Source organism: Dromiciops gliroides, chromosome 2 (genome assembly GCF_019393635.1).
Source record: "Dromiciops gliroides isolate mDroGli1 chromosome 2, mDroGli1.pri, whole genome shotgun sequence".
NCBI lineage: Eukaryota > Metazoa > Chordata > Mammalia > Microbiotheria > Microbiotheriidae > Dromiciops > Dromiciops gliroides.
The window spans coordinates 181,460,738-181,486,173 of NC_057862.1; the positions used below are offsets into that span (position 1 = coordinate 181,460,738).

Genomic DNA, 25,436 nt, shown 5'->3' on the forward strand with positions numbered 1-25,436 from the left:
AAAAATTTGAATGACTTGACCTTGGTCACTCAGCTATCAAGTGTCTAAAGTAGGATTAAATTCATGGCCTGGGGAAAGTTCACTAACAATTGAGTATATCTGGTACTCCGATCACAGATATCCCATCTGCTCCTGTCCCATATGCTCCCACCAGATGAAGAAAACTTGATAAAATTTTACTATTTTTATTTATTTTTTAAAACATGATTTAAAAAAACCACTGTGAGCAGTTATTCCATAGTATTGTATAATTTTCAGGTAATATGCCTTGTTTTGTGTTTGTTGTATGATCTTAAAGATTCAATAAGCCAAAGTGGCTCACCATCTGTGATAACAGCCATCAGGACAATCTTGAATAATAACCAAGAAAGACTTTAGAATCTCAGACTCAGGTCTTAATGACTCCAAGTCCAGTTCTCTATCCATTGTACTATCTTGACATCTCAATTGTCTTTGGAGTATAGATTCCTTGGAAGGACTTAGCTAATTGTAAACAAGAGTCCTGAAGAGAAACATTTTCCTGCCACAGTGTTCAAACCCTAACTAACCCTAACTTCTAACATCTCAACAGGTATATTTGTGGCTCCAATCTGTTTAACAGCCTCAAATTATGTAGTTATAAAAACTTCCTGGAACTCATGATGTTACTAAACAGCTTTCTCATTGCTACTTTCATCTCTTTATTTCTGAATGTATAGATGACAGGATTCATAAAAGGGGTAATAAGTGCATCAAAGATGGCAAGAAATTTATCTATTGGCAATGTGGGGAATGGCCATACATAGACAATGATGCATGGACCAAAGAAAAAGATCACTACTGTGATGTGAGCTGACAGAGTAGAAAGGGCCTTGGATGAACCACCTGAAGAGTGTTTACGAACAGTGACCAGGATGAAGATGTAAGAGACAATTAATATGAAGAAAGTGCCCATGGATATGAAGCCACTGTTAGCAGTGACCAAGAACTCCAGTCTATAGGTATCCATGCAGGCAAGTTTGATGAACCTAGGGAAATCACAGTAAAAACTATCTACTTTGTTAGGGCCACAGAAAGGTAGGTTTACAACAAAAGCCAATTGCATCACAGAATGTATAAAGCCAATAATCCAAGACACTGACAAAAGCAAGATGCACCTTCTCAGGCTCATAATGGTCAAGTAGTGAAGAGGTTTACATATTGCAATGTATCGATCGAAGGCCATAACTATAAGGAGCACCATCTCAGTACCTCCAACAGTGTGAATAAAGAACATCTGGGTTATGCAGCCATTCCGGGAGATGACTTTGTGCTTTCTGAAGAGATCGGAAATCATCTTAGGGGTTGCAATACTGCAAACACATGTATCAATGAAAGAGAGGTTAGCCAGCAGAAAGTACATGGGTGAGTGTAATCGGGCATCAGCTATAACTGTCAGTACAATTAGGAGGTTTCCTAGCATGCTTGCCACATAAAACACTGAGAAGAACAGAAACAGAAAAACTCGCATCTCCTGAGAACTTGCAAGTCCCAACAAAACAAATTCATATACCATAGACTCATTTGATCCATCCATTAGCTCAGTACACAGAGTAGAGTCTGGAATTTACCTGAAGAAAATAGTAAGAAAAAAAAAAAACAGCATTATTGGGATCAAAACCAGACAGCTTGAGAAGATAAGGGCTCAAACTTCAAAAATCACATATTACTTCATCATTTTATATGATTGGATAACCATCCACATTATAGGATCATAGATTTAGAACTGGAAGAGACCTTAGAAGCCATTGAATCTATTTCCCTTATTTTATAAATAAGGAAACAGACTGAGAAAGGTTGAGTGACTTGGTTTGATTCAAACTCAGTTCTTTCTGATGCAAAGTCCATAACTTTATACACTGCATTGGCTTGCTCTCTTACTGACACTAAACTTGTAATGTCCCAATACAAGTGATTTCTGGGCCTGAAATGCACTGCCTCTTCATTACTATCTCTCAAAAACCTTTTCTTTCTTCAAGTCTCTCCTTTGTGAAGTTTCCTGATCCCTTCTTCCCTTCCTCACCCCAATACATGCCCTTAGAGGACGTTTTAGTGCCCTCTCTCCCTCCTCTATTTTCCTGGGATAAACAGATACTAATTTTAAAGCACTTTTCAAGTTGAAAGTATTATGTAAATAATGCTAGCTTTGATCATTATTACCATACTTATTTGCATAGATATATCACATCAGTAAAATGTAAGTTCCCAGAGAGGAGACATAGTTTTGGTTTTGCATTTCTACTCCCAGGATCTTGCACAGAGTAGGCATTTAAATATTTGTTGTACTTAATTTTAATATTTGTACCACATCTGATTTCTTTATACTTCCTGATAGTATTTCTAATAGGACACATTTCTGAGAGACTCCAATGTGCAACTTCAAGTTAAGGTTGAGTCTTTATGACTGTTGCAGAGATTACTAGATACGATGAGGGACATTGGGAAATTTAGGGATGACCAAATCCAATAAAGAGGCATATCATAAAGGGGGCAGCTAGGTGGTGCAGTGGGTAAAGCACTGGCCCTGGATTCAGGAAGACCTGAGTTCAAATACAGCCTCAGACACTTGACACTAATTATATGAACCTGGGCAAGGCACTTAATCCTCATTGCCCTGAAAAAAAAAAAAGTATATCATAGGGAGTAGTTTGTTGCTGCCTGAGATCTCATTGTTAGTAATGTTCAACAATGCAAAATGTGTCAATGATATTCAATTTTTCTATTTTGACTCGAGTCATACATATCTCCATAAAACATGCTTCATAGAAGAGAAACCTAGAAGTGAAAAGGTATGAGATGGAGGAGGAAGGAGTGGGGGAGGTGATTAAGAAAGAGCAGATGTCCAGAAGAATGGGAAATAATGGGAAATGCATTGGGCAGTATTAGGAGAAACAACCAAAGTAGCAGAGTCTTAATAAGGGAAGGACAAAGAATTAGGAAAGGAAACCTACTATCTTTTTCCTCTCTCCTCTCACTGCTATCTTTTAACAGGCACTTTGAAGCTTCATCTATTTCTTTACAACCTGAACTTCTACTCATTTCCGACATATATACAATAATTTCTTTAAAAAATTATATAATCATCCCCATACAACTGTTTTACACCAGAGCCCTGGGCACCATTTTGATGCTGAAAAGATGTTGCTTGTATATTCCAATATTATTGTATGTTAAGAAAACTCTTTTCCATGAAAAAAAAAATCCCCCTCAAGTAGTCTCACAGCCTACTTGCATACCATTAGTGAAAAGGAACTCACTACTACCATTCCAATTTTGGAAGCTTTTAAAGTTATACATTCTTCACAATAGACTAAAACAAAAGCTTCCTATTTCCAGAATGGACACCTTATTCATCTCTTCTCACAAAATCTGTTTTCTATTATTTGCCATCATTTTGGTTATTCTCTGGATCTCCTTCAGTCTCAACCAATTATTTATTAACTATATCGAGCAAAATGAGGCACAAAAAATGGTCCTAAAGTGGATCTGACAAATAATAGGTCAGAGAAGAGAATTATTTTCTTATATTTGCACTTCACATTTCTCTTTATCCATCCCAATATTATGTTGACATTTACTCACACAATCTTGATAATACAGTGAAAACATCCTATATCCAAGAGATTTGGGATACTCTGGTATGGATATGGATGGGTTCTTATTCATGTTGTCTACAACTAAAGAGCTATGAAACCATCCAAAGTGAGAAGGACCACAGATATCACTCTTAGTAGACTATAGTACAGTTCAGACAACAGATTGCTGCCTGAGAAACAATGTGTGTAAGTATAGAAAGGCTTATCACCAGTAGGCTGGATGTAAACTGACAAATTATTTGGTCATGGAATTCTATATTTATAGTTAAAGCCATTTAAAGTACTACTTTAAAATAATTCCTGATAGAGTTAGAGCTGGAAGGGATTTAAAGGTCAATTTATCCAACCCCTTCATTTTATAGATGAAACTGAGGTCTAAAGAGATTAAGAGATTTGCCCATGATCCCATAGGTAGAAAATGTCAGAGCTGGGATTTGACATCCGACCCACTACTCTTTCTTCCTCCTTCTTTTTCATGCTTATAGTTGAAATGATGTATCAAATGATAAAGATAACATTTGTAAATGCTTAGCATGGTGCCTAACATATTATGTGCTTGTTCCCTTCCTTTGCCTCTTCCTTCATCAATTTATAACAGTAAATTGTACTAAAAAGTAAATTGTAAAAGGTACCAAAGAGTACATGGAGATAGTTTCTTCTGGAAAAGGAGGCAATTTTTTACAACCTGGGCTCTCATAAAAATTAGAAAATAGGTAATATTTCCTTCGATGCTATCCAACCTCCTAGTATCCCCTCCTCTTTCTGTCATCTACCTTCTCTGCTTCTCATGTACCCAGTGATCTCATATATTATTCTCCCTAAAGTACCACATCTCATCTAGTCCTAAATGCCTTTAAATCATCCCTCTATCCTAGCCATTTAAAATACCTATTTTCTCTGTATGACAGGTCAAGGTAGAAGGAAAGTAATTAAAATAATCCGTGCAAATGTGTAAATTTAATCTTCATAGATCCAAAGAGCTAGAGCTAGAAGGAACCTCAATCTAGCCCAACTCCCCCTCATTTTACTGATAAGCAAACAGATACTCACAGAGATTTGCCCAGTGTCACATATGTAAGAAATGTCAATGATAAGATATGAACCCAGGTCTGCCTCTAGGTCTTCCCACTCTACTATCCTGGTTATGTCTTTGTGAACAGTATTTGCTTAACCCTCCTACAAAGACTTTTAGAGTAGGAAGAAATTGTTGGGGCTTTTGTCTGCTCTAGACCAATTCCACTATCTTGGCACTGAGCCCTCCTTGCATTCCAGGAGAATGGGGGTCAGTTCTTGGTACCACAGTGCTGAATGGTTACAAATTCCAGCCATAGGACTCAAAGCTAGAGGCAAATTTGCAGATCATCTAGTCAGTTTCCTCCTCGTTTCACAGATGATGAAGGCAAGAAGCAGAAATCAAAGTGACCTTCCCAAGGTCACACAACTGCTAAGTGGTAGAAGTAGAGTTAGAACCCAGATCTTTTGACTCCAAAGCCAGGCTGGTTTCTACTATGGCATGTTGTCTCCAAACCACGTGTGATAAAGTATTCCTAATGGAATTGATGACCATGTTCTACCCAAAGTTACCAAGTCACAAATAATACTGATTGGTCTCATCTGAGCTCTGGAGCTGGCCCTACACAAGTACTGAAAGGGAGCCATTAAATATATAAAACAATGACTTCCAAGGAGAAGTTGATACCATACTCACCTTCAAGTTGGACTGGAGATACTCTTCCCCTTCACCTGGCTCACCAGTTTCCTCTGTAGCCTGGTTCTGTCACAAAGACAGAACTAGGATAGTACAGTGGGAAGACCTAGAGGCAGACCTGGGTTCACCAGAACCTGCCCTTTGCAGAATTCCTATTATCCTTGAACCACAATTATTGAGGTACATGCCTTATTTCATATTAGATTACAAATTCCATATGAAAAAGGACAGGCATTTTTCATTTTTGTCCCCAGTGCCTCACACATAGTAAATGTTTAATGAATGTTTGTGACATTGAATTGAGTCAAAATTTCTCCTTATAACTTTCATCCATTGGTTCTAGTTCTCCTCTCTCAAATAAATCAATGAAAAATAGAAGTAGATTGAGAAAAAGAGAAATAGGAATAAAAAGTTGGTGATCACGAATTGAGATTGTGTTTTCCCAACAATTCAAAAATATAGCTTTCAAAAATCTACCTTCTTTGAATTCTGGCCTGAAGCTGTAGCATCTTCCAAGTGTCAGAGCACCTCTGATTTCTTAACACTCTGGATAGCAGCACAATCTCCACATCCTTCATAAATTACTATATGCCATTTTCCTTAGTACAAATGGCACCTAATTAACAGCCTGGAATGTTAGTGACCAAGTAATGGTTCTGCAACTTGGGATTAGCAAGACTTTGATTGTATTGCTCTGGGAATTGTGCCTCACAAACACATTTTTCATCCCATAGGAAATGAAAGGGACAGGAGAATGGAGGGGGAAAATAACATATGAAATAGGTTTCATGGTCCCTGATTTGGGAGAAAATGACTATTTTTATGTAAAATGAGAAAAAATAATAAGAATTAACATTTGTATATCACTTTCAGACTTTTTCAAATGCTTTCTTTATGAAAATTAAATTAAATCTCACTTTGAGGGAATTAATGCAATTATTATCATGCTCATATTACAGATGAGGAAACTGAGGTACAGGGACATTAAGTGGCTTGCCTAATGTAATATAGTTAGTAAATACTCAAACTAGGACTCAAACTCAGATCTTCTAACTATAAGACTAGTTTTATTTCTACTACTTTGGGTTGAAATGACTGTGATGCAGAGATGAAAAACAGTGAAAGCAACTAATATCCTAACTAGATTTCATAGAGCACTTAACCTCCTCATGGATGACAAGGAGGGAAAAGGAAATAAAACTCTTCAGAATGTAAGCAAGGTCTTACAATTGAAGAACAATTTTTCAAGTTTTTGAAAGTTTTTCTTCCCACCTTTTATCTCATTTTATCTTCATAATAATATGGCGAGGTTAAGTGAATTGTATATTTCAATACTCATTTTACAGATGAAAAAATTAAAATTGTGTAACTTGCTCATATCTCATAGTAAGTCATTAGGAAAGCCAGATCCAGATCCCACATCTCTTACCTTTTCATTTCAACCTCTTTCCCCTAGATCACAAATTACCTCCAAACCTTAACCACCAACTGGGATCAGAACAATTATATCAAATCACCTTCCCTGAACAAGTAATCAGAACTAACCACATCCATCCTCCCTGTTTAGGGTTTTAGTAGAAGAGAATGGGTTTCTCTGAGTACCATATGACTTCAATCTTCCAAGGAGCCTTAAATAGAAGAATTTGATTTGGCAGTCAGGATTGTTAGAAAGCATAGAATTCTTTGGAATAAATTTCAATGGGTGAAAACTGAATTAACAAAGAAAATTGGCCTCTTTAGAGGAGAAAAATATTTAAGTAGGTAGGTAAGTAGCTTGCAGCAAAGCTATGTTAGTAAAATATTTTTAATTTAGATAGACAACAGTAGAAAATCTCACGTGATCGGATTTTTCTGTTTTGTTTTGTTTTGTTTTTTACAAACTATATGACTTTTCCATAGACTATGGACAAGCTGAGGACCAAAGCTTTTCAGTGTCTAAGGGTACTGAGAGTGAAATTAAGTAAAAGTTTTTCTTTAGAATATATGGGAGGGGGGGCAGCTAGGTGGCACAGTGGATAAAGCACCGGCCTTGGATTCAGGAAGACCTGAGTTCAAATCCAGCTTCAGATACTTGACACTCACTAGCTGTGTGACCTTGGGCAAGTCACTTAACCCTCATTGCCCTGCAAAAAAAAAAGAATATATAGGAGGGGCAGCTAGATGGTGCAGTGGATAGAGCACCGGCCCTGGATTCAGGAGTACCTGAGTTCAAATCCAGCCTCAGACACTTGACACTTACTAGCTGTGTGACCCTGGGCAAGTCACTTAACCCCAATTGCATCATTTAAAAAGCAATTTAAAAATATATATATATATATAGGAAAGTTGGGGGCAGCTAGGTGGTACAGTGGATAAAGCACCAGCCCTAGATTCAGGAGGACCTTAGTTCAAATCTGGCCTCGGACACTTGACACTTAGTAGCTATGTGACCCCGGGCAAGTCACTTAACCCTCGTTGACCCGCAATATATGTCAAAGTTTACCTAAGGTCATCAATAAACACTGAAGAAAAGATGTTTATAATGTACTCAGGCATTTATATTTCTTTTAAAGTTCTAGAGTATATCTTTTCTTGAAAATAATTAAGTAGTGTTTAGTTACATAATGTAGGATATTAGTTGACTCTTTGTAGAAAAAAAATTCCATGCTATTTATTTCTCTCAGTTACCTATATCCTAGGTGAGCCTCTCCATTGGCCTATCCACTAACAATCACTCACCCCTGTTAATTTGGTAGCACCTACCAAAATGGCAAAGAAGTCCTTAGGAGTAAATAATTAGTCACTATGAGTCTAGCACTGATTTCCAAACTTATTAAGTGACAGAAAGCATCACACTAGACAATAAGCAGGTGTTAAAAAGCTATTTCTTCTCTTCTGTCCTTGGGGTTCACTAGGAGTAGCTAATAATCTACATGAATAAGATACATAGTACTCTAATGTTTCCTAATGCACATGACTTTTATGTCCAAATACTTTCCTCTTCCAGTAACATTCTATTTCTTATAAAGGACATGCTATCTGCCCTCTCATCACCACATGCCTAGCAAACTATTTTGAGCTTGGGGATGATTTAAGACCTTTTCATTGCTCCTTTTTCCCTTTGCTCCATTCACTAGAAAATGAAATTTACATGATTTGAAAGTACTAACACCCATATAATGAACTAGTTATTAGCACAGCCTTTGGGTGAGACTATAAGTGAATCCCAGTTTCTGGGGAAATCTGCATTTCTACTAAGCAAATAATTGCAGCTTCTACCACTTCCATGACCCATAATATGATCTTCCAGTATCCCAGTTCCCTTCTTCCTTAATGATTCAGGTCATCCATCTACCCTTGCCTAAATAGCTTTTCTGTTTTGGGATATTCACTTTTATACTTCCATCTAAACTGCATTCTCACTCTCTTATCACTCTCCCTCAGTCTCAATTAATCATAAAAATTTGGAAAAGAAATCAGAAACAGGATAAAATTGTTGGAGATGCTGTTCAGATGAATGGAATATTATATGGGTAGGTGGGCTAAAGTAAGAGATAAAGACTAAGTATAGGATGCAATATTATCTTATATAGATATTTTGACTTCATGGCTAAAAATAATGAATGAAGGGGCAGCTAAGTGACACAGTAGATAGACCACTGGCCCTGGATTCAGGAGTACCTGAATTCAAATCCAGCCTCAGACACTTGACACTTACTAGCTGTGTGACCTTGGGGAAGTCACTTAACCCTCATTTCCCAACCAAAAAAACAAAACAAAACAAAATAAGAATAATGAATGAAAAAGTGAGGAGAGAGAAATTCATATAAGGAATAACTGGGCCAAGGAATTTGTCTTTCATTGGAGAGGAAAAAAAGAACTTACTAGCTGGACTATAAAGTTGACTGGGGACAATCTACAGGCATAACTTAAAAGAATAGATAATATTTTTTGCATGAAATTGAAAAGGTTGTACATGAACAGAATCAATTCAGCCAGGATAATATGGGAAAGTGTCAACTGGGCAAAAAAAGATATTTGCTGATATTCAACATACATAGGGAATTAACAAAAACATATTTGATTTAGTCATTCCCCAATGAATAAATATTCAAAGGATATTAGCAAACAGTTCTGTGCTTGATTAAGCAGCAGATACTAAAATTGGAACAAAATGGAGTAAATTACAATTGCCTGTTACACAAAGATTAACATGCAAATTTGCAAAGCCATCTATATTTCTAGGGAGAAAAATTAGAGTTCCAGGAGCCAAGATGGTGGAGTAAGCAAGATGGTAGAGTAAGCACCTTAATTCTCCCATATTTACCTCCAAACAACCATAAATAGCACCCCCAAAATGAATCCTGAAACAGCAGAACCATCAAAAAAGACTGAGTAAAACAAACTTCTAACCCAAGAAACTTGGAAGGTCAGCAGGAAAGGTCTATTTCATTCCTATAAAAGAAAAGTGCAATCCAAGACAGGAAACATCCTGGCAAACCAACAATAAGCCCCACCTCAGCAAGCCAGCCTGAGCCCCAGCAGAAAGCAATGCCAACTCCAGGAATTCCCAAATACTTCAGCATAGCCAGGTAGATGCCAGTGCTGGGACCCACCACGTGACCTGGACAGACAGACACAAGGCCAGGACACATGTCTTCAGCACACTAGTAGATACCTATGCCTAGATCCTACACATGCCTAAGCAAATAGGCAAATACTATTACTGGGACCCCCCCATGTAACCCAACACATCCAGGTCAACAGGCAGATGACAGCACCTATACCACCACCACAGATGCCTATGTCAGAACCCCACCCCCACAGCACCAGGAAAGCTGCCAGACCCCTTTGGCCTCCTGTAAGCAGCATCAGTCACCCCTCTACTCCACCTCCTCAGCATAAGGGTCCCTCATGGGCCTCAGGGCAACACCAGTGCAGCACCAGGCAAACAACCAGGGCCCCTGGTACAAGAAGCTTGGGGCAATGCCTCTTCTCTATCCCATCCCCGCAAGGAACAGAGCTCAAATTTAAAAATAAGAAAAAAGGTTAGAAAATATGAAGAAGAAAAGGAAGGAAGGAAGGAAGGAAGGAAGGAAAGAAGGAAGGAAGGAAGGAAGGAAGGAAGGAAGGAAGGAAGGAAGGAAGGAAGGAAGGAAGGAAGGAAGGAAGGAAGGAAGGAAGGAGGAAGAAGGAAGGAAATTGACCATAGGAAATTATTCTGGTAATGGGGAAGATTAAAACACCAAATCAGAATAAAACAACAATGTTTTAAAAAAAACCCTTATGGGCAAAGCCCACAAAGAAAAATGGAAATTGTTCTCAAATCCAGAAAGAAATCATTCAAGAGTTCAAAAAGAAGTTTAATCAAATAAGAGAGGTAGAAGAAAAAATGGGGAAAGACTGAATGATTCAAGAGAATTATGAAAAGGTTTTCTATTCCATTAAATATCTCTTTTTTTTCCCCTGAAGGATTATTCTCAGTTTTGCTGGGTGGGTGATTCTTAGTTGTAATCCTAGTTCCTTTGCCCTCCAAAATATCACATTCCCAGCCCTATGATCCTTTAATGTAAAAGCTGCGATGGAGCTTGTGTTATCCTGACTGTGGCTCCATATTTAAATTGTTTCTCTCTGGCTGCTTGCAGCATTTTCTCCTTAACCTGGAAACTCCAGAATTTGACTATAATATTCCTGGTAGTTTTCATTTGGGGATCTCTTTCAGGAAGTGATCAGTGGATTCTTTCAATTTCTATTTTATTCTGTAGTTCTAGAGTATCAGGGCAGTTTTCCTTGTTGATTTCTTGAAATATGAAGTATAGGCTCTTTTTCTGATAATAACTTTCAGGTAGCCCACTAATTCTTTTTTTTTATTGAATAGAATTTTGTTTTCCAAAATATATATATAAACAAATTTTAACATCAATTTTTTTAAAGTTTGTGTTCCAACTTCTCTTCCTCCTCCATTCCCACCCCCCACCCACTAGAACTCAAGCATTTCAAAATAAGTTATACATGAGTAGTCATGGAAAACATTCCTGCATTAGCTAGGCTGTAAGAGAAAACAGTCCAAAAAAACCCCAAAACTTCAGATTGAAGAATTATCAAAGAGGAAAAAGAAAATTTTTGAAAAATGTTTCCATCTGTTTTCAGATACTATCAGTTCTTTCTCTGTAGATGGGTTGCTATTTTCATAAGTCCTTCAGGGTTATATTGGATTATTGCCTTGCTGAAAATAACCACATGCTTCCCAGCAGATCATCTTACACTATTGCTGTTATTTTGTGTATAGTATAGTACATTTCACTCTGCTTCAGTTCATGTAGATATTTCCACATTTTTCTGATAGTATCCTGTTCATCATAACCTGAATAAAGTACCTTAAACTTGACAAAGAATTTTCTTCATATTAGCCCAGCAAAGTAGGTACCATACATTTTGCCATTATAATCAATCATCTTAACTATTTCCCTCCATCCTATTCCCTTCCCATGATATTTATTCTATTTTCTATCTTCTTTTAACCTATTCCTCCTCAAAAGTGTTTTACTTCTGACTGTCCCCTCCCCTATTCTGCACTCCCTTTTTTTCACCCTTCCTTCCCTATCCTCTTCCCCTCATACTTTCCAGTAGGGTTAAATAGATTACTCTTCCCAACTGGGTGTGAATGTTATTCCCTCCATGAGCCCACTCTGATGAGTTTAAGGTCTTTGAGCTAATTCTGTGTTCTAAATTTTCTTCCTCCCTCCCTCCTCAACCCTCCCTATGAAATCAAGCAGTTCAATATGTCATACTTGTGCAGTTATGCAGAACATTTTTACCTTCCTCAAAAGTGTTTTGCTTTTTACTTCTCTCTCCCCCAATCTGCCCTTCCCTCCTTCCCCTCTCCCCCGCCCCCATCTCCCTACCCTCCCTAAGGGCAAAAATATATTATCCTAGCCCACTAATTCTTAAATTATGTATTCTCAATCTATTTACCAGGTCAATTGTTTTTCCAATGAGATCTTTCACATTTTCTTCTACTTATTCATTCTCTTTCATTTTTGTTTTTGTTCCTTGATGACTCATAGAGTCATTAGCTTGCACTATTCTAATTTTTAAGGAATTATTGTCTTCAGTGAGAATTTGTACCTCCTTTTTCATTTGGTAGGCTCTCCTTTTTAAGGACTTCTCTTCAGTGGATTTTTGTGCCTCCTTTATCATTTGGCCTATTCTGTTTTTTAAAGTGTTGTTTACTTCAGTGTTTTTGTGACTCTTTTACCAAGCTGTTGACTCTTTTTTCTGATTTTTTTTGAATAACACATTTCTTTTCCCAATTTTTCCCCTGTCACTCTTATTTGATTCTTAAAATACTTTTATTTTTTAGTGAGGCAATTGGGGTTAAGTGACTTGCCCAGGGTCACACAGCTAGTAAGTGTTAAATGTCTGAGGCCGGATTTGAACCGAGGTACTCCTGACTTCAGGGCCGCTGCTCTATCCACTGTGCCACCTAGCTGCCCCCAATTTTTAAAATACTTTTTGAGCTCTTCCAGGAATTCTTTTTTTTGTCCTGAGACCAATTCACATTTTTCTTTGAGGCTTTTTTTGGTGCTGTTTTGATTTTGGGGTGTATAGGATATTCAAGAAGGCCTTGCTGAATCCTTTTCAAGGCTGTTCATCTCTTGTTGGTGTCCACCTGCCACCCATGGCATCAAAAATCTGTACATGCACAGCAGCCACATGCTAATAAAACTGTCTCAGTAGATGGGTTAAATCAAGTTGAGTATAACCAATAGGCCTCAAACCCATCAGTGAGGTAAGGAGATTTCTGCCCCAAGCATGTGAAGACTCCTTATGGTAGAATGGATGGATGAAAACAATTTGTTCCAACAGCCATGAAGGTGGCTGAAGCTGCCATTGTGGAGCACTTAGGACTTAGTCAGACACTGAAGATGCAAGGTCATCCATCACATCCCAGGCTATTGCCAATTATTTTGACTTTTATCTTGCCATTGGATTTCAATGATTGGAAGAGTGAATGAAGCTAAAAAATTTGTGCAATTCTGCCTCCCACTTAAATCCAATTCACACGAAGTCAAGACATCACCCATGATGTCATTGGTCCTCTATGAAAATGAAGGACAAACAGCAATAAGAAATCAGATTTTATATAAGGAACAAAATATTATTATCAATTTAATTTTAATTAAGCTCTTATTTTCTCTGATTATCCATTAATTTAGAGTGTCCTCATACCCTTTGTTAGTCTTTTTTTTCTCCTGCATCTTTAAATAGTAAGAAAAGAACTTTGACTAAATAGAGATAAATACTATTACTTGGTCTCCTGAGGGAAGATTTAAACATATTCTGTAGTCAGAAAAGCCACAAGATATTTTTTATTACCACTCCAAAATGAAAAAAGTCCCATAAAAATAAAAAATAAACTAGAAAATAGTGTCTCATCTCCTTTCTTTTTACTAGATTCTCTAGAACTTTTGTTAAATTATTGATAAAATTAAACTTCAAGTTATCTTCAAATCAAAACAACAAATGCATAGAACTAGGTCTTTTTAAAAGCCATCATTCAATATAATAAATAGAATTTACCTAAGAACAAATTTGGTAGAAATTTGATGAAAACTTATGTTCTATGGCTGTTCAACATAGTAACAGACCTGCTGTCAAGAAGGTAGAACTTCATTCAATCAATCAATCAAAGAAACATTTATGCATCCATCATTTTCCAGATTTTTGGTAACATGCATATTTTTCCCAGATAACTTTGCCTCCTTGTGTCACAAGGCCCAGTTTACTCACATGCAGTTCAATGATAGTACCTTTGGTAATAACACCCAAATTGGTATAAAGTGGGGATGAGGGATAGACAAAAAGTGGCTTTAAATTCAGGATGAGTTACATGAGCCTTCTTAAAATGCAAACTCATTAGCCTAATAAATATTTCATATTTTGGTTGTTTTCAAGTAAAGCCATTTCCAACAAATGAGACTTTACTGTTCTCTTTTAAGCTTTTTTATCTCTCTTTCTTGTATGAATAACCTTTACTACTTCTATTTCTCCCCAGGCATGAACTTTTAGCAAGGGCACTTCCCACTTGCCAGCTTTTTCTTTTCACTTCTGTTTAATCACATTAGAGGGGATTTTGGCTCAGGATTGTCCCACTCTGTCCAGCAAGTGTGCAGACACTGCTCCTTAGGAGTTTTTTCATTATTCTTTAGCTTGGAATTACTCTTTTCATGAATATTGATAGTCTTTTTCATCTGAATCTTCTCAGCATGATGCTGTTTATGGTAGAGTTTGGTCTTTAGATTAATAATTTTCCTTTTTTTCTTTGAACAATTATGAACCTCTTGACTTTCCTTCTTTCTCTCTTTTTCATGGTAATCCAGGTAGTAGCCATACCACTTTTGCTGTAACTCTATGGATTCTCTGTGGCATGGCAAGAGCTGAGGGGAAGGTGAGAGGTCACCAAAAATGCTCCCATTCATCAGACCCTGTGCTTTTAATGACCCATAGTCTCATTTCTAAAAGGAAAATTGCCTATGGAAAAGTGTAGAACTAAATGGAACCTTAAAGATCATTCAACTACCTGATTTTACAGACTAAGAATGAAAGAAGTCAAATAATTTGCCAATGATCAGACAAGTATTAAGTAGCAGTGCTGGGATTGTGACTCAAATCTACATCTGATTCTAAATCCATCGCACCTTCTGCTACACATCTTCTGGCCTCGCAATCTCTTGCTGAAATAAAATGAATATGTGTTATTATATAAAATATAGTTTATAAGAAATATGATAGTATATGAGGTCCATAAAGTAGCAGAAAAGAACTTAAATGAAAAAAAACAAGAGATTTGTTTCTAGTCTTAGCTCTGCCAAAAACTAACAATGTGACCTTACTCAAGTGACTTCATTTCTCTAGGTCTGTTTCCTCATTTGTTTAAATACTTGATGATTTCTTAAGACCAGATGATATTTTAAAAGTTGAACTAGATTATATCTAAAAGTCCATTTTGCTATAACATTTCATAATTCTAATTCACTTATGTAATGTTCTATTGAAAATATTATATACTTAAGTGGTGTGGATTTTCCTATGGAAAATTCACTTGTCATTAATAGAGTATGACTACCATCTAGTGGAGTATTTGTGAAAGTTCAGGTGTCAGGATTCCCATTTAATGAGGAAATTGGCATAATAATTGTGCCACCTCAACTGTGGGTGACATATTTGACAACTAAGGGACAGTCCCTATTACAGTTACAGTTGAAAATATATACACATATATACATGTGTGTATACATACATACAAATGTGCGTACACATACACGCACAAAGGGGAATTAATAACTCTGTCCTTGGTCAACTTACTTGAACTGTCTAAGATTCCTGTTCCTTATGGTAAATGGTTATACTAATACTACAAGAAACAACAATAATAAAGCATACTAGACATACTTGATTCATTGCTAATTAAGGATCTTCTTCAAGATAATTGAGAAAACTTTCTACAGATTCTCTCATACTCATTTTTAGCTTCAACAACTGGAAAGAAATTAAATATATCATAACACATTAGACAGAGACCCTTTTCTATGGGATTCTTATAGGGAGCTGAAATATATTCATATTAGGAATATATAGGGAAAATATATTTATATTTTCTTCAACATTGTCACAGTATTATCTTTTTGTTTTGTTTTGTTTTGGGTTTTGTTGTTGTTGTTGTTTTTTAATAGAATTTTATTTTCACAGTATTATCTTTGATATTATGCTGTCTTTGCCATTAAGATTACTTTTTCTTTAGTCACAGGAGAAGCTATGTTTTCATCCATTTGCATATATCTGGTCATTATACTCCTCTATTCTACATCCTTCAATGACTACCTATTGCTTCCCAAAGAAAAATTTTTAAATCTTTAACTTGACATTCAAAGGTCCCTCACAGTCTGATTCAACCACTCCTGTACATTATCTCCTGTTCTTTCCCTCCACATTGTCTATCCTCTAACTAAACTGGATTATTTGTCAACCCCTATTAATAATACACGACTTCCCCCTCCAAGCATTTACTCAAACTATGCTTTATGCCAGGGTAACAATGGCTGGCCAATGGAGAATGGCCCTTTGGGAGTTATTACATGGAGCAGGTATAGAGCTGAGCATGAAACCTAGCCACTTCCTATGACAAATTTGTTTGGCTTCTTGACAAGGGGCATGTACAAAGACTTCTATTTATTCCCCATATGCTTCCTTCTTGTAATGGGGATGTAGGTGGAGGCTGCATTAGGGGATTGACTAGTGAAAAGCAAGTGTTTCTCACTCAGTAGACTTTAAAGGAAGAGACAACTTCCAATACTGCTTTCTTTCTCCTCTGTCCTGTGGCTTGGAACTTCAATAGATCTCCCTTGGACTTCCTGGAAGAAGAAATCCAATTCTCCCTCTTTCTCTCTCCTCCAAACAGAATTGTATACACATGTCAATGAGAATATGTACTGTCTAAAGGAACCTAAAGCTCTCTGGGAGAGCCTCAAGTGTCTGACTGCCTATTTTATTTTATGTTTCTTTCCCTAAGCACAGGTAACCAAACATTAAACTAGATGTTTCAATTTGGTGACCACCTTAGAGGCTCAAGAAATTTCAAGTCATTAAGAGGTTCAGATGGCTTACACTGATATGTAATACCTGACACTACTATCACACTTTTCAAAGGATAATATGACCAAGAAGATGATGAACCATTACTCCTGTGGTAGGAGGGACACTTGTTTTATGTAAGTTAGAATGATTTCCTTTTAAGAGGGCAAGAAGACCGTTCTTAGGATCATCAATTGGTTTGACTTCCCTGGGTTGTTGTTGTTCATCCTTCATTCTCAAAGATAATGATGTCTTGACTTGCAAGTGAATTGGATTTAAGTGAGGCTGTGCAAAGTCAGCCTGACTGTCTCCTCTAGAGTCATTCAGGGTCCAGTGGCAAGACATAGGTCAGGACAACTGGTGATGGCCCCCACTTCCTTGGGACTGAAGGTCTAAAAGGCACAGACCATGAAGAGCTAGCATCAGAGGCTTTAGAAAGATTCCCATTGCCTTATGGGAATACCTTTCTAGCCTAAATTGGCCAAATGCCATGCTCAATGCAGAGATGAAGGGGAGTAACTATTTTATCTGAATTTACCTTAGGTTTTTTATCTTTTTTATACTTTGTAATTAGTAATGTAATTTTTATTGCATGTTATGGTCCATTTGAAACAAGGTGACACAGTGGAAGGAGCACTGGGCCTGACATCAGGAAGACCTAAGTTCAAATCTAGCCTTAGACACTTACTAGTTGTGTAACTCTGGGCAAGTCATTTACCCTCTGTTTGCCTCAATTTTCTCAACTATAAAATAGGAAGAATAACAGTACCTAGTTTGCAGGGTTGTTGTGAGGATTAAATTAGATAATATTTTTAAATGATTAACATAGTGCCTGGCACAAAGTGGTACCATAGTGCCATGGCACCATATAAATGTTTTCCCTTAATTTTCCTTCCCTTCCCCACACCACTGCACCCCTGCATCCTCCTCCCCATAGCCACTCCACTTCTCCCATTGGTGAGTTCCTTCTGAAGTCTCTATTTTGTAGAAGGGTCCAGTCTACCTTCATTCTCATCCCAGTTGTGTCTCTGACTTTTTGGACTTCAAAACCATGCCCTTTACTGCTGACTCTTCCTGAAAATTCACACAGTATCTGGGTCTACTTGCCCTGTAATAGTCTACCACCCCTGTGGCCTGCTCACCGTGGGCCTGCTCATCCTTTACAAGGCCTATCTCAATTCTCCCATTTGTGAGGTCCCCTTGGAACATTAATTTTGTGGAAGGGTCCAAGCCAGCCTACCCCTTCATTGTCCTCCTCGCTCTGTCCTAGACTTTTTTCAAAACCATGCTTCTCTACTAATGGTTCATCCTGGAACTTCCTTCAGCATCTGGGGCCTCCTTGTTCTAGGACAGTGGTGTCAAACTCAAATAGAAACAGGAGCCTCTAATCTGTACACGAGAATTCCTGTGGGCTACATATTGCCTTGGTTTTAAAATGCAATGTTATTCGTATTTTGTTGTATTTTTATCTATTTTGTTCAATATTTCCCAATTGCATTTCAATCTTGTCTGGCTATGCTCAGGAATCTTGCAGCCCTTAGGCCCATATATTTAACACCTCTGCTCTAGAACAGTCAACCATTCCTGCAGAGTGTTCACCGGAATATTCCTCACCAGAATATTCATCAATTGGTGTATTTCTCCTGGACCATCCATTTTATGGAAGGGTCCAGGCTGGCATGCCTGCATTCTCATCTCCACCCTTCCCTGATTTTTTGGACTTCAAAACCATGCCTTCAAATATAACAAAAAAGGAAAACATTGGATGTTAGAGGGGATGTGGGAAAACTGGGATACTGATCCACTGTTGGCAGAATTCTGAACTGATCCAACCATTCTGGAGAGCGATTTTGAATTATCTTTTCTGGGATTGTCTTAGATCATTGTATTGTTGAGAATAGTTAATCATTCACAGTTCTTTATCAAACAATATTGCTTTCACTATTCTCAGCAATACAATGATCTAAGACAATCCCAAAGGACTAATGATAAAGCATACTATCTACTTTCAAAGAAAGAACTGATATGGATTGAACACAGACTGAAGCATGCTATTTTTCACTTTCATTCTTTTCTTTTATTCAAGTTTTCTTATACAAAATGACTAATATGGTAATGTTTTACATAATTGCGTATGTTAACCTATATCTGATTGCTTACTGCCTCAGAGAAGAGGGAGGGGAGAGAGGGAAGGAGGAATAAAATTTGGAACTCAAAACTTTAAATTAAAATGTTTGTTATTATTTTTGTTTAAAATGCCTTCTCTAGTGCTGTCTCGTAGACATAAGGAAACTGAAGATAAATTTCCATTGAGTATTTAGCAATTGGTGACAGAGTTGAAGGAGCTTTTGATCTTTGAGAACTGAACCTTGAAGACAGAAGAACAGCTTATGGATCTAGTAATAGCAGAGATGAAAAAGGTTATGCTGGGGCAGCTAGATGGTGCAGTGGATAGAGCACTGGCCCTGGAGTTAGGAGTACCTGAGTTCAAATCCGACCTCAGACACTTAACACTTACTAGCTGTGTGACCCTGGGCAAGTCACTTAACCCCAATTGCCTCACTAAAAAAAAAAAAAGAAAAGGCTATGCTTAGGAGGTAGTTTGAGACCTGAAGCTATGGGTGAGTAGCATGACCTCTGACCCATAGGTTTCTCTGGAGAATGTGTTATAACCCACTGAAATTACTGTTATAAGATAAGAAAACAAGAACAATATGAAGATGAGGACTGGGAACTGGTACTGGTAGAAATAGATCATTGGGTCTATTCTATTATTGCCCCATCTCAACACTACTTTGAGAGGTATGACTTTCTTAGGCAACTAGGTGGCACAAAGGAGAGCACACCAGGCCTAGAATCAGGAAGCCCTGAGCTCATACCCAGCCTCAGACACTTACTGTGTGAACCTACACAAGTCACTTAACTTCTGTTTATCTCAGTTTTCTCATCTGAAAAATTGGGATAATAATAGTGCCTACCTTCCAGGGTTGTTGTGAGTTCAAATGAGATAACTGTAAAGTGTTTAACCCAGTGACTGGCATATAGTAAGTACTATATAAATGTTTGTAGATGTTTTTCAATTGTGTCTGATTCTTCATGACCCCATGAATTATACTGTCCATGGGGTTTTCTTGGCAAAAATACTGAAATTGTTTGCAATTTCCTTCTCCAGTGGATTAAGGCAAATAGAGATTAAGTGATTTACCCATAGTAACACAGTAAGTGTCTGAGGCTGGATTTGAACTCAGATCTTCCTTATTCCAAGCCCAGCACTCTAACCACTGAGCCATCTAGCTGCCTCCTAGGCAAACAGAGGTTAAGTGATTTGCCCAAGGTCACAGTAGTAGTAAGTGACTGAGCTCACATTTGAACTCAGGTCTTCCTGACTTTAGGGTAGCTAGTGCTCTATCCACTGAGCTATTTAGCTGCCCAATATAAGTGTTAGCTAGTATTATTAGCTATTATTTATCTATAGGAGAATCAGAGGATGAGAAGGCTTTTATCACCAAATAACTGTGGAGGTTACAGAGAAATTTAAAGAGTAGGCTAATGAATCATTAGGAAAAAATTGGGGAGCAGCTAGGTGGCAAAGTGGATAAAGCACTGGCCCCAGATTCAGGAGGACCTGAGTTCAAATCTGGCCTCAGACACTTGACACTTACTAGCTGTGTGATCCTGGGCAAGTTACTTAACCCTCGTTTCCCCTCGCAAAAAAAAAAAAATTAACTAAAAAAAGAAAAATGTTAATGGGGGTATGTTCTAATGAATACAACTGAGTTTTTGTCAGTTTTAGAGTTCTATTAGCTTGGAGAAATGACAAATTGCCCTTGAAAAGTCAGCTAAACCAAGTAGTTATAAGAGACACAGAAAAAGAGACCAAGCATTATGGAAGACATTGCAAAAGTTAAGGTTCTGTTGGCCCTGCAACAATCATCAATAATACTTTTTTAGATTGAGAAAGCCCCCTTCCGACAAACCTAAAATCCATAGACATCTCATACAAACTCTCACAGATATATCCCACAATCCATTACCTCTTTCTACAGCTAGGAGATTTCCTGGGAAGGGTTAAACAAACTTCCCCTCAACAGAGACTCAAATTCATTCTCTGTGCCTAACATCTCTTTTATATCTGTTGTTTACATACTGAGCTCTCTCATCTCCCTTTATCAAACCTGTCTACTCCCTTCCCCTCCACCCACACATTCCCCACATTGTTTGGTTAGTTAGCTTTTTCCATCTCATTTGACATTTTTTTAAACCTTTCTTCTCTTCCAGTTTGAACCCTCCCTTCTGACAAAGAAAAACAATGAAGAAAAAAAAATTCAACATTGTAAGGACAACTACTCATGTATACAAAATTCTTTCTAAGTAATCTCTCTCCTCTCTACTATTTTTTTTTTGGTGAGGCAATTGGGGTTAAGTGACTTGTCTAGGGTCACACAGCCACTAAGTGTCAAATGCCTGAGGTCAGATTTGAACTCAGGTCCTCCTGAATCCAGGGCCTCTACTCTATCTACTGTACCACCTAGCTGCCCCTCCTCTCTTCTATTAAAGGAGAAGTTCAATGATCTGTTTTTCAGATCCTTCATTGGTTTTTCAGTTACTCAGGGTCAATTTCTGTTAAGTGATCTTTTTTTAAGAATTTTATTTGTCCAAATTACATGTAAAAACAAATTTTGACATCAATTTTTTAAAATTTTGTGTTCCAACTTCTCTTCCTCCTTCCCTCCCCAACCCCACCCCAAGAACTCAAGCAGTTCAATATAAGTTATACCTGAGAAGTCATGCAAAACATCTCCACATTAGCCAGGTTGTGAAAGAAAACAGACAAAAACAAAACTTCAGATTAAGGAACTATCAAAAAAATATGCTTCAATCTGTTTTCAGATACCATCAGTTCTTTCTCTGTAGATGGATTGCAATTTTCATAAGTCCTTCAGAGTTATCTTGGATCATTGCATTTCTGAAAATAACCAAGTCATTCACAGCAGATCATCTTATAATATTGCTGTTATTTTGTATATAGTACATTTCACTCTGCATCAGTTCATATAGGTCCTTCCAGGTTTTCTGATAGCATCCTGCTCATCATTTTTGTTTGTTTGTTTGTTTGTTTGTTTGTTTGTTTGTTTCTGATAAAGGAACTAACAAAAAAAATTGTGTTTCAATCTGTATTCAAGTACCATCAGTTCTCTCTCTGTAGATGGATTGTATTTTTCATAAGACCTTCAGAGTTGTCTTGGATCATTAAGTGATCTTTTAATTGATATCGCCATAATTGTTTTGTATGTTGATCTTTGGGTTCTCATTTCACTCTGCATCACTTCATACAGCCTTTATGTCATGTTTTATTGCACAGTAATGTTCCCTTACATTCATGTACCATAGTTTTTTTCAGTCAATCTCCAATCAATAGACTTTGTTTCCATTTCTTTGCTACCACAAAGAGTGCTACTATGAATATTTTGCTATATATCTCTGTCTTTGTTTTCTTTGGGGTATGTGTCCAGTAATGTGATCAATGGGCCAAAGGATATTGATAGTGTAATCTTTCTATTTGCATATTTCCAATTACTATCCAGAAGCACAAACAGTGCATTAGTGTGTATGTGTCTATCTTCCCGAAGTCCTTTTTTTTTGTCATCTTTTTTTACAGTTGCTTGATATGGAGTGAAATCTCTCAGAACTGCTTTAATGTGTGTCTCTCTTGAAAATCTCCATTTAGCTACTCCCTTTTGAAGGTCAAATTCAGGGCTTCTTTTCAGATCCATAATGCTCACAGCCCACATAATGGGCTTACAAACACCCAGGAAAAGGGTACTCTTTCAGTTACCAAGGAGACTAATCAAAAATCAAAATAGGTATCAATGGGGATAATCAAATCTAGTTTAGGAAAATATCTTCAAAGCTAGAACAAAGGCCCCCTTCCTTTTATTCTTGAGGCTTTTGTCTTATACTTTCCAGTCTAGCACAGTTCCTGGCAAATAAAGATAAAGATAAAAATCCTTACTGAATTAACTAAATCATTGTTATTAATCCTTTAGCTTTGTTAAATTGAATTGATTAGTTTTGATCATACCCCCTCCATGGGGTTACTTTTGATAACAAATTTGAAAGATGACACAAAAATTGGAAAAATATGTTGGCCTTTAGAATCAGGACCCAAAGGGGTCTCAACAGGCTAAAATCTAATAATATTTGACTTAATCTACTAAGATGAAATTTAACAAGGCCAAATGTAATCTTATACTTGGGTTTTTAAAAAATGCCTTCACAAAAATGATATGAAAGAGGCATGGCTAGGCCACTGTTCATCTCGGTGGGGAAAAATCTGAGGGTTGGAATGAACTATAAACTTACTATGGGTCCACAATGTGATATGGCAGCCAAAAAAGCCAATGCCATATTAAAATAACAATAGCCATCATATAGTGTTTTAAGGTTAACAAAGCACTTTACAAGTACTATCTCATTTTATCTTCACAATAAACCCTGAAAAATAGGTGGTGTTATTATCATCACCATTTTACAGATGAGGAAACTGAGGCAGACAACGGTTAGGTGACTTGTCCAAGACCACACACCTAGTGTCTGAGGCTTCATTTGAACCCAGATCCTCCTGACTCCAGGTCTAGTGCTGTAGCCACTGTGTTAACTAGCTGCCTGTAAGAGACATCACTTTTAAGACAGCTTGGTGGAACAGTGGATAGAGCATCAACACTAAAGTCTGGAGGACTTGAATTCGAATCCAGCCTCAAACATTTACTAGCTATGTGACCCTGAGCAAGTTACTAAACACAAATTGCCTGAGAGAGAGGAGAGACATCACTTTCAAAATGAGGAAAGTTATAATCCACTTCTACTCTGACCTGATTAAACAACATCTGAAATATTGCATTTAGTTCTAAGTACCTTATTTTAATAAGGAAATTGATCATCTGAAGATCATTCAGAGGAGGGTGATCAGGATAGTGAAGGACTTCAAGGCCATGCCATATGAGGATATGCTTGAAGAACTGGGGATGCTTTAGCCTGGAGAAAATAATACCAGTCTTTAGTTATTTGACTGTCACATGGAAAAGGAATTGGGTTTATTCTGCTTATTGCCAAAGTACAGGAAAGAACAATGGGTGGGATTTACAAAGAGGCAGACTTTGGCTTGATATCAAGAAGAACTTCTTAACAATAAAAACTATCCAAAATTTGAATGGGCTGCTTCAGGAAGCAACACCCTAGACTCCCTCAGTCACTGTTGAGGGAAAGGGAATTAGATTCATATCTTAGTTCAGTTCCCATAGTTCCAAATCCAAAACCCACCTTGGCATTCAATGAAATGGGAAACTTTAAACTTTCCTAATGAAAAGTCCAGAAATGAACAGAAAATTCAATCTACAAATATAATTATCAAGAGACGCATGAAGGGGGCAACTAGGTGGCACAGTGGATAAAGCACTGGCCCTGAATTCAGGAGGACCTAAGTTCAAATCCGGCCTCAGACACTTGACACTAGCTGTGTGATCTTGGGCAAGTCACTTAACCCTCATTGCCCCACAAACAAAAAACAAAAACAAACAAACAACAGACGCATGAAAAGGTAAAAAGTGGGAAAAAAATGTTACTCAAATGTTTGCATCCCTACATGGGAAGAAGATACTTGCAACTCTTGAGAACTGCATCTTTATTAAGGCAGATGGGAGTACACACAGACAGAAGGTATGAGTATAAGTTGATTCTGATGTGATGATATTTAAAAAAAAAACCTTAAGGAGTAACAAAAAATATACTGGAGAAAAGGAAAGGGAAAGCAGAATAGGATAAATCACATCACATGAAGAGGCACAAAAGACCTATTACAATGGAGGAAAGAAGGGAGGGGTGAACATTGTTTTGACCTTACTCTTAGCTGATTTGGCTCGAAGAGGGAATAACATACACATTCAATTGAGTCTAGAATTTTATCTTACCCTATAGGAAAGGGAAAGGGGAAAGGGGAAAGAAAAGGGTGGGGTGCTGATAGGAAGAAGGGGAAAACTAGGAGGGGAGAGAGGAAAGGACTTTGTATTGTCTCCCTCAAGGCCTGTTGTCTTCTGGCATGCCAAGCTAGGTATTGGACTCTTCCTTCAGTGGGTGGTCATCTTCTCCTCCACAAAGTACTGGCATGGATGCAGGGCACAACTCCTATAGTACATCTGGCAACAAGTGAGCGATCTAGAAGCTCTCAAGTTTTCAAACTCACAAGGTCACATTCAAGGTTGAAAATGCCCATCTCCATATCACTGGTCACCTATCCTTCAAGGAAAGAAACACAAAGGAGAAAAGAATGTCAGGGCCTAAAATTTCAAGCTCACCTAGGAACATATGGCCCTGAATGTTATATATAAATAGTTCAAAGTTTCTGTGACAGTCAGAAAGAGTACTTGCCATTCTTCATAGGAAATTCCAGGGACAGCTAGGTGGCGCAGTGGATAGAGCACCGGCCTTGGATTCAGGAGGACCTG

At 37.5% G+C, this 25,436-nt stretch overlaps 1 protein-coding gene and 1 pseudogene across 1 annotated transcript; both read right to left on the minus strand.

Annotated features, from left to right (window-relative positions):
- Positions 1 to 616: 616 nt before the first annotated feature.
- On the minus strand, positions 617 to 1,555 carry LOC122741948 (olfactory receptor 4F6-like). Its single transcript, XM_043985857.1, has one exon. The coding sequence runs from the start codon at positions 1,553 to 1,555 to the stop codon at positions 617 to 619; it is 939 nt and encodes a 312-aa protein (XP_043841792.1).
- Positions 1,556 to 13,982: 12,427 nt separating this feature from the next.
- Positions 13,983 to 14,783, minus strand: LOC122738527 (annotated as a pseudogene).
- Positions 14,784 to 25,436: the final 10,653 nt, after the last annotated feature.

Coding starts and splice junctions, on each gene's coding strand:
- LOC122741948 (XM_043985857.1), bottom strand. CDS start 1,555: ATGGATGGATCAAATGAGTCTATGGTATATGAATTTGTTTTGTTGGGA.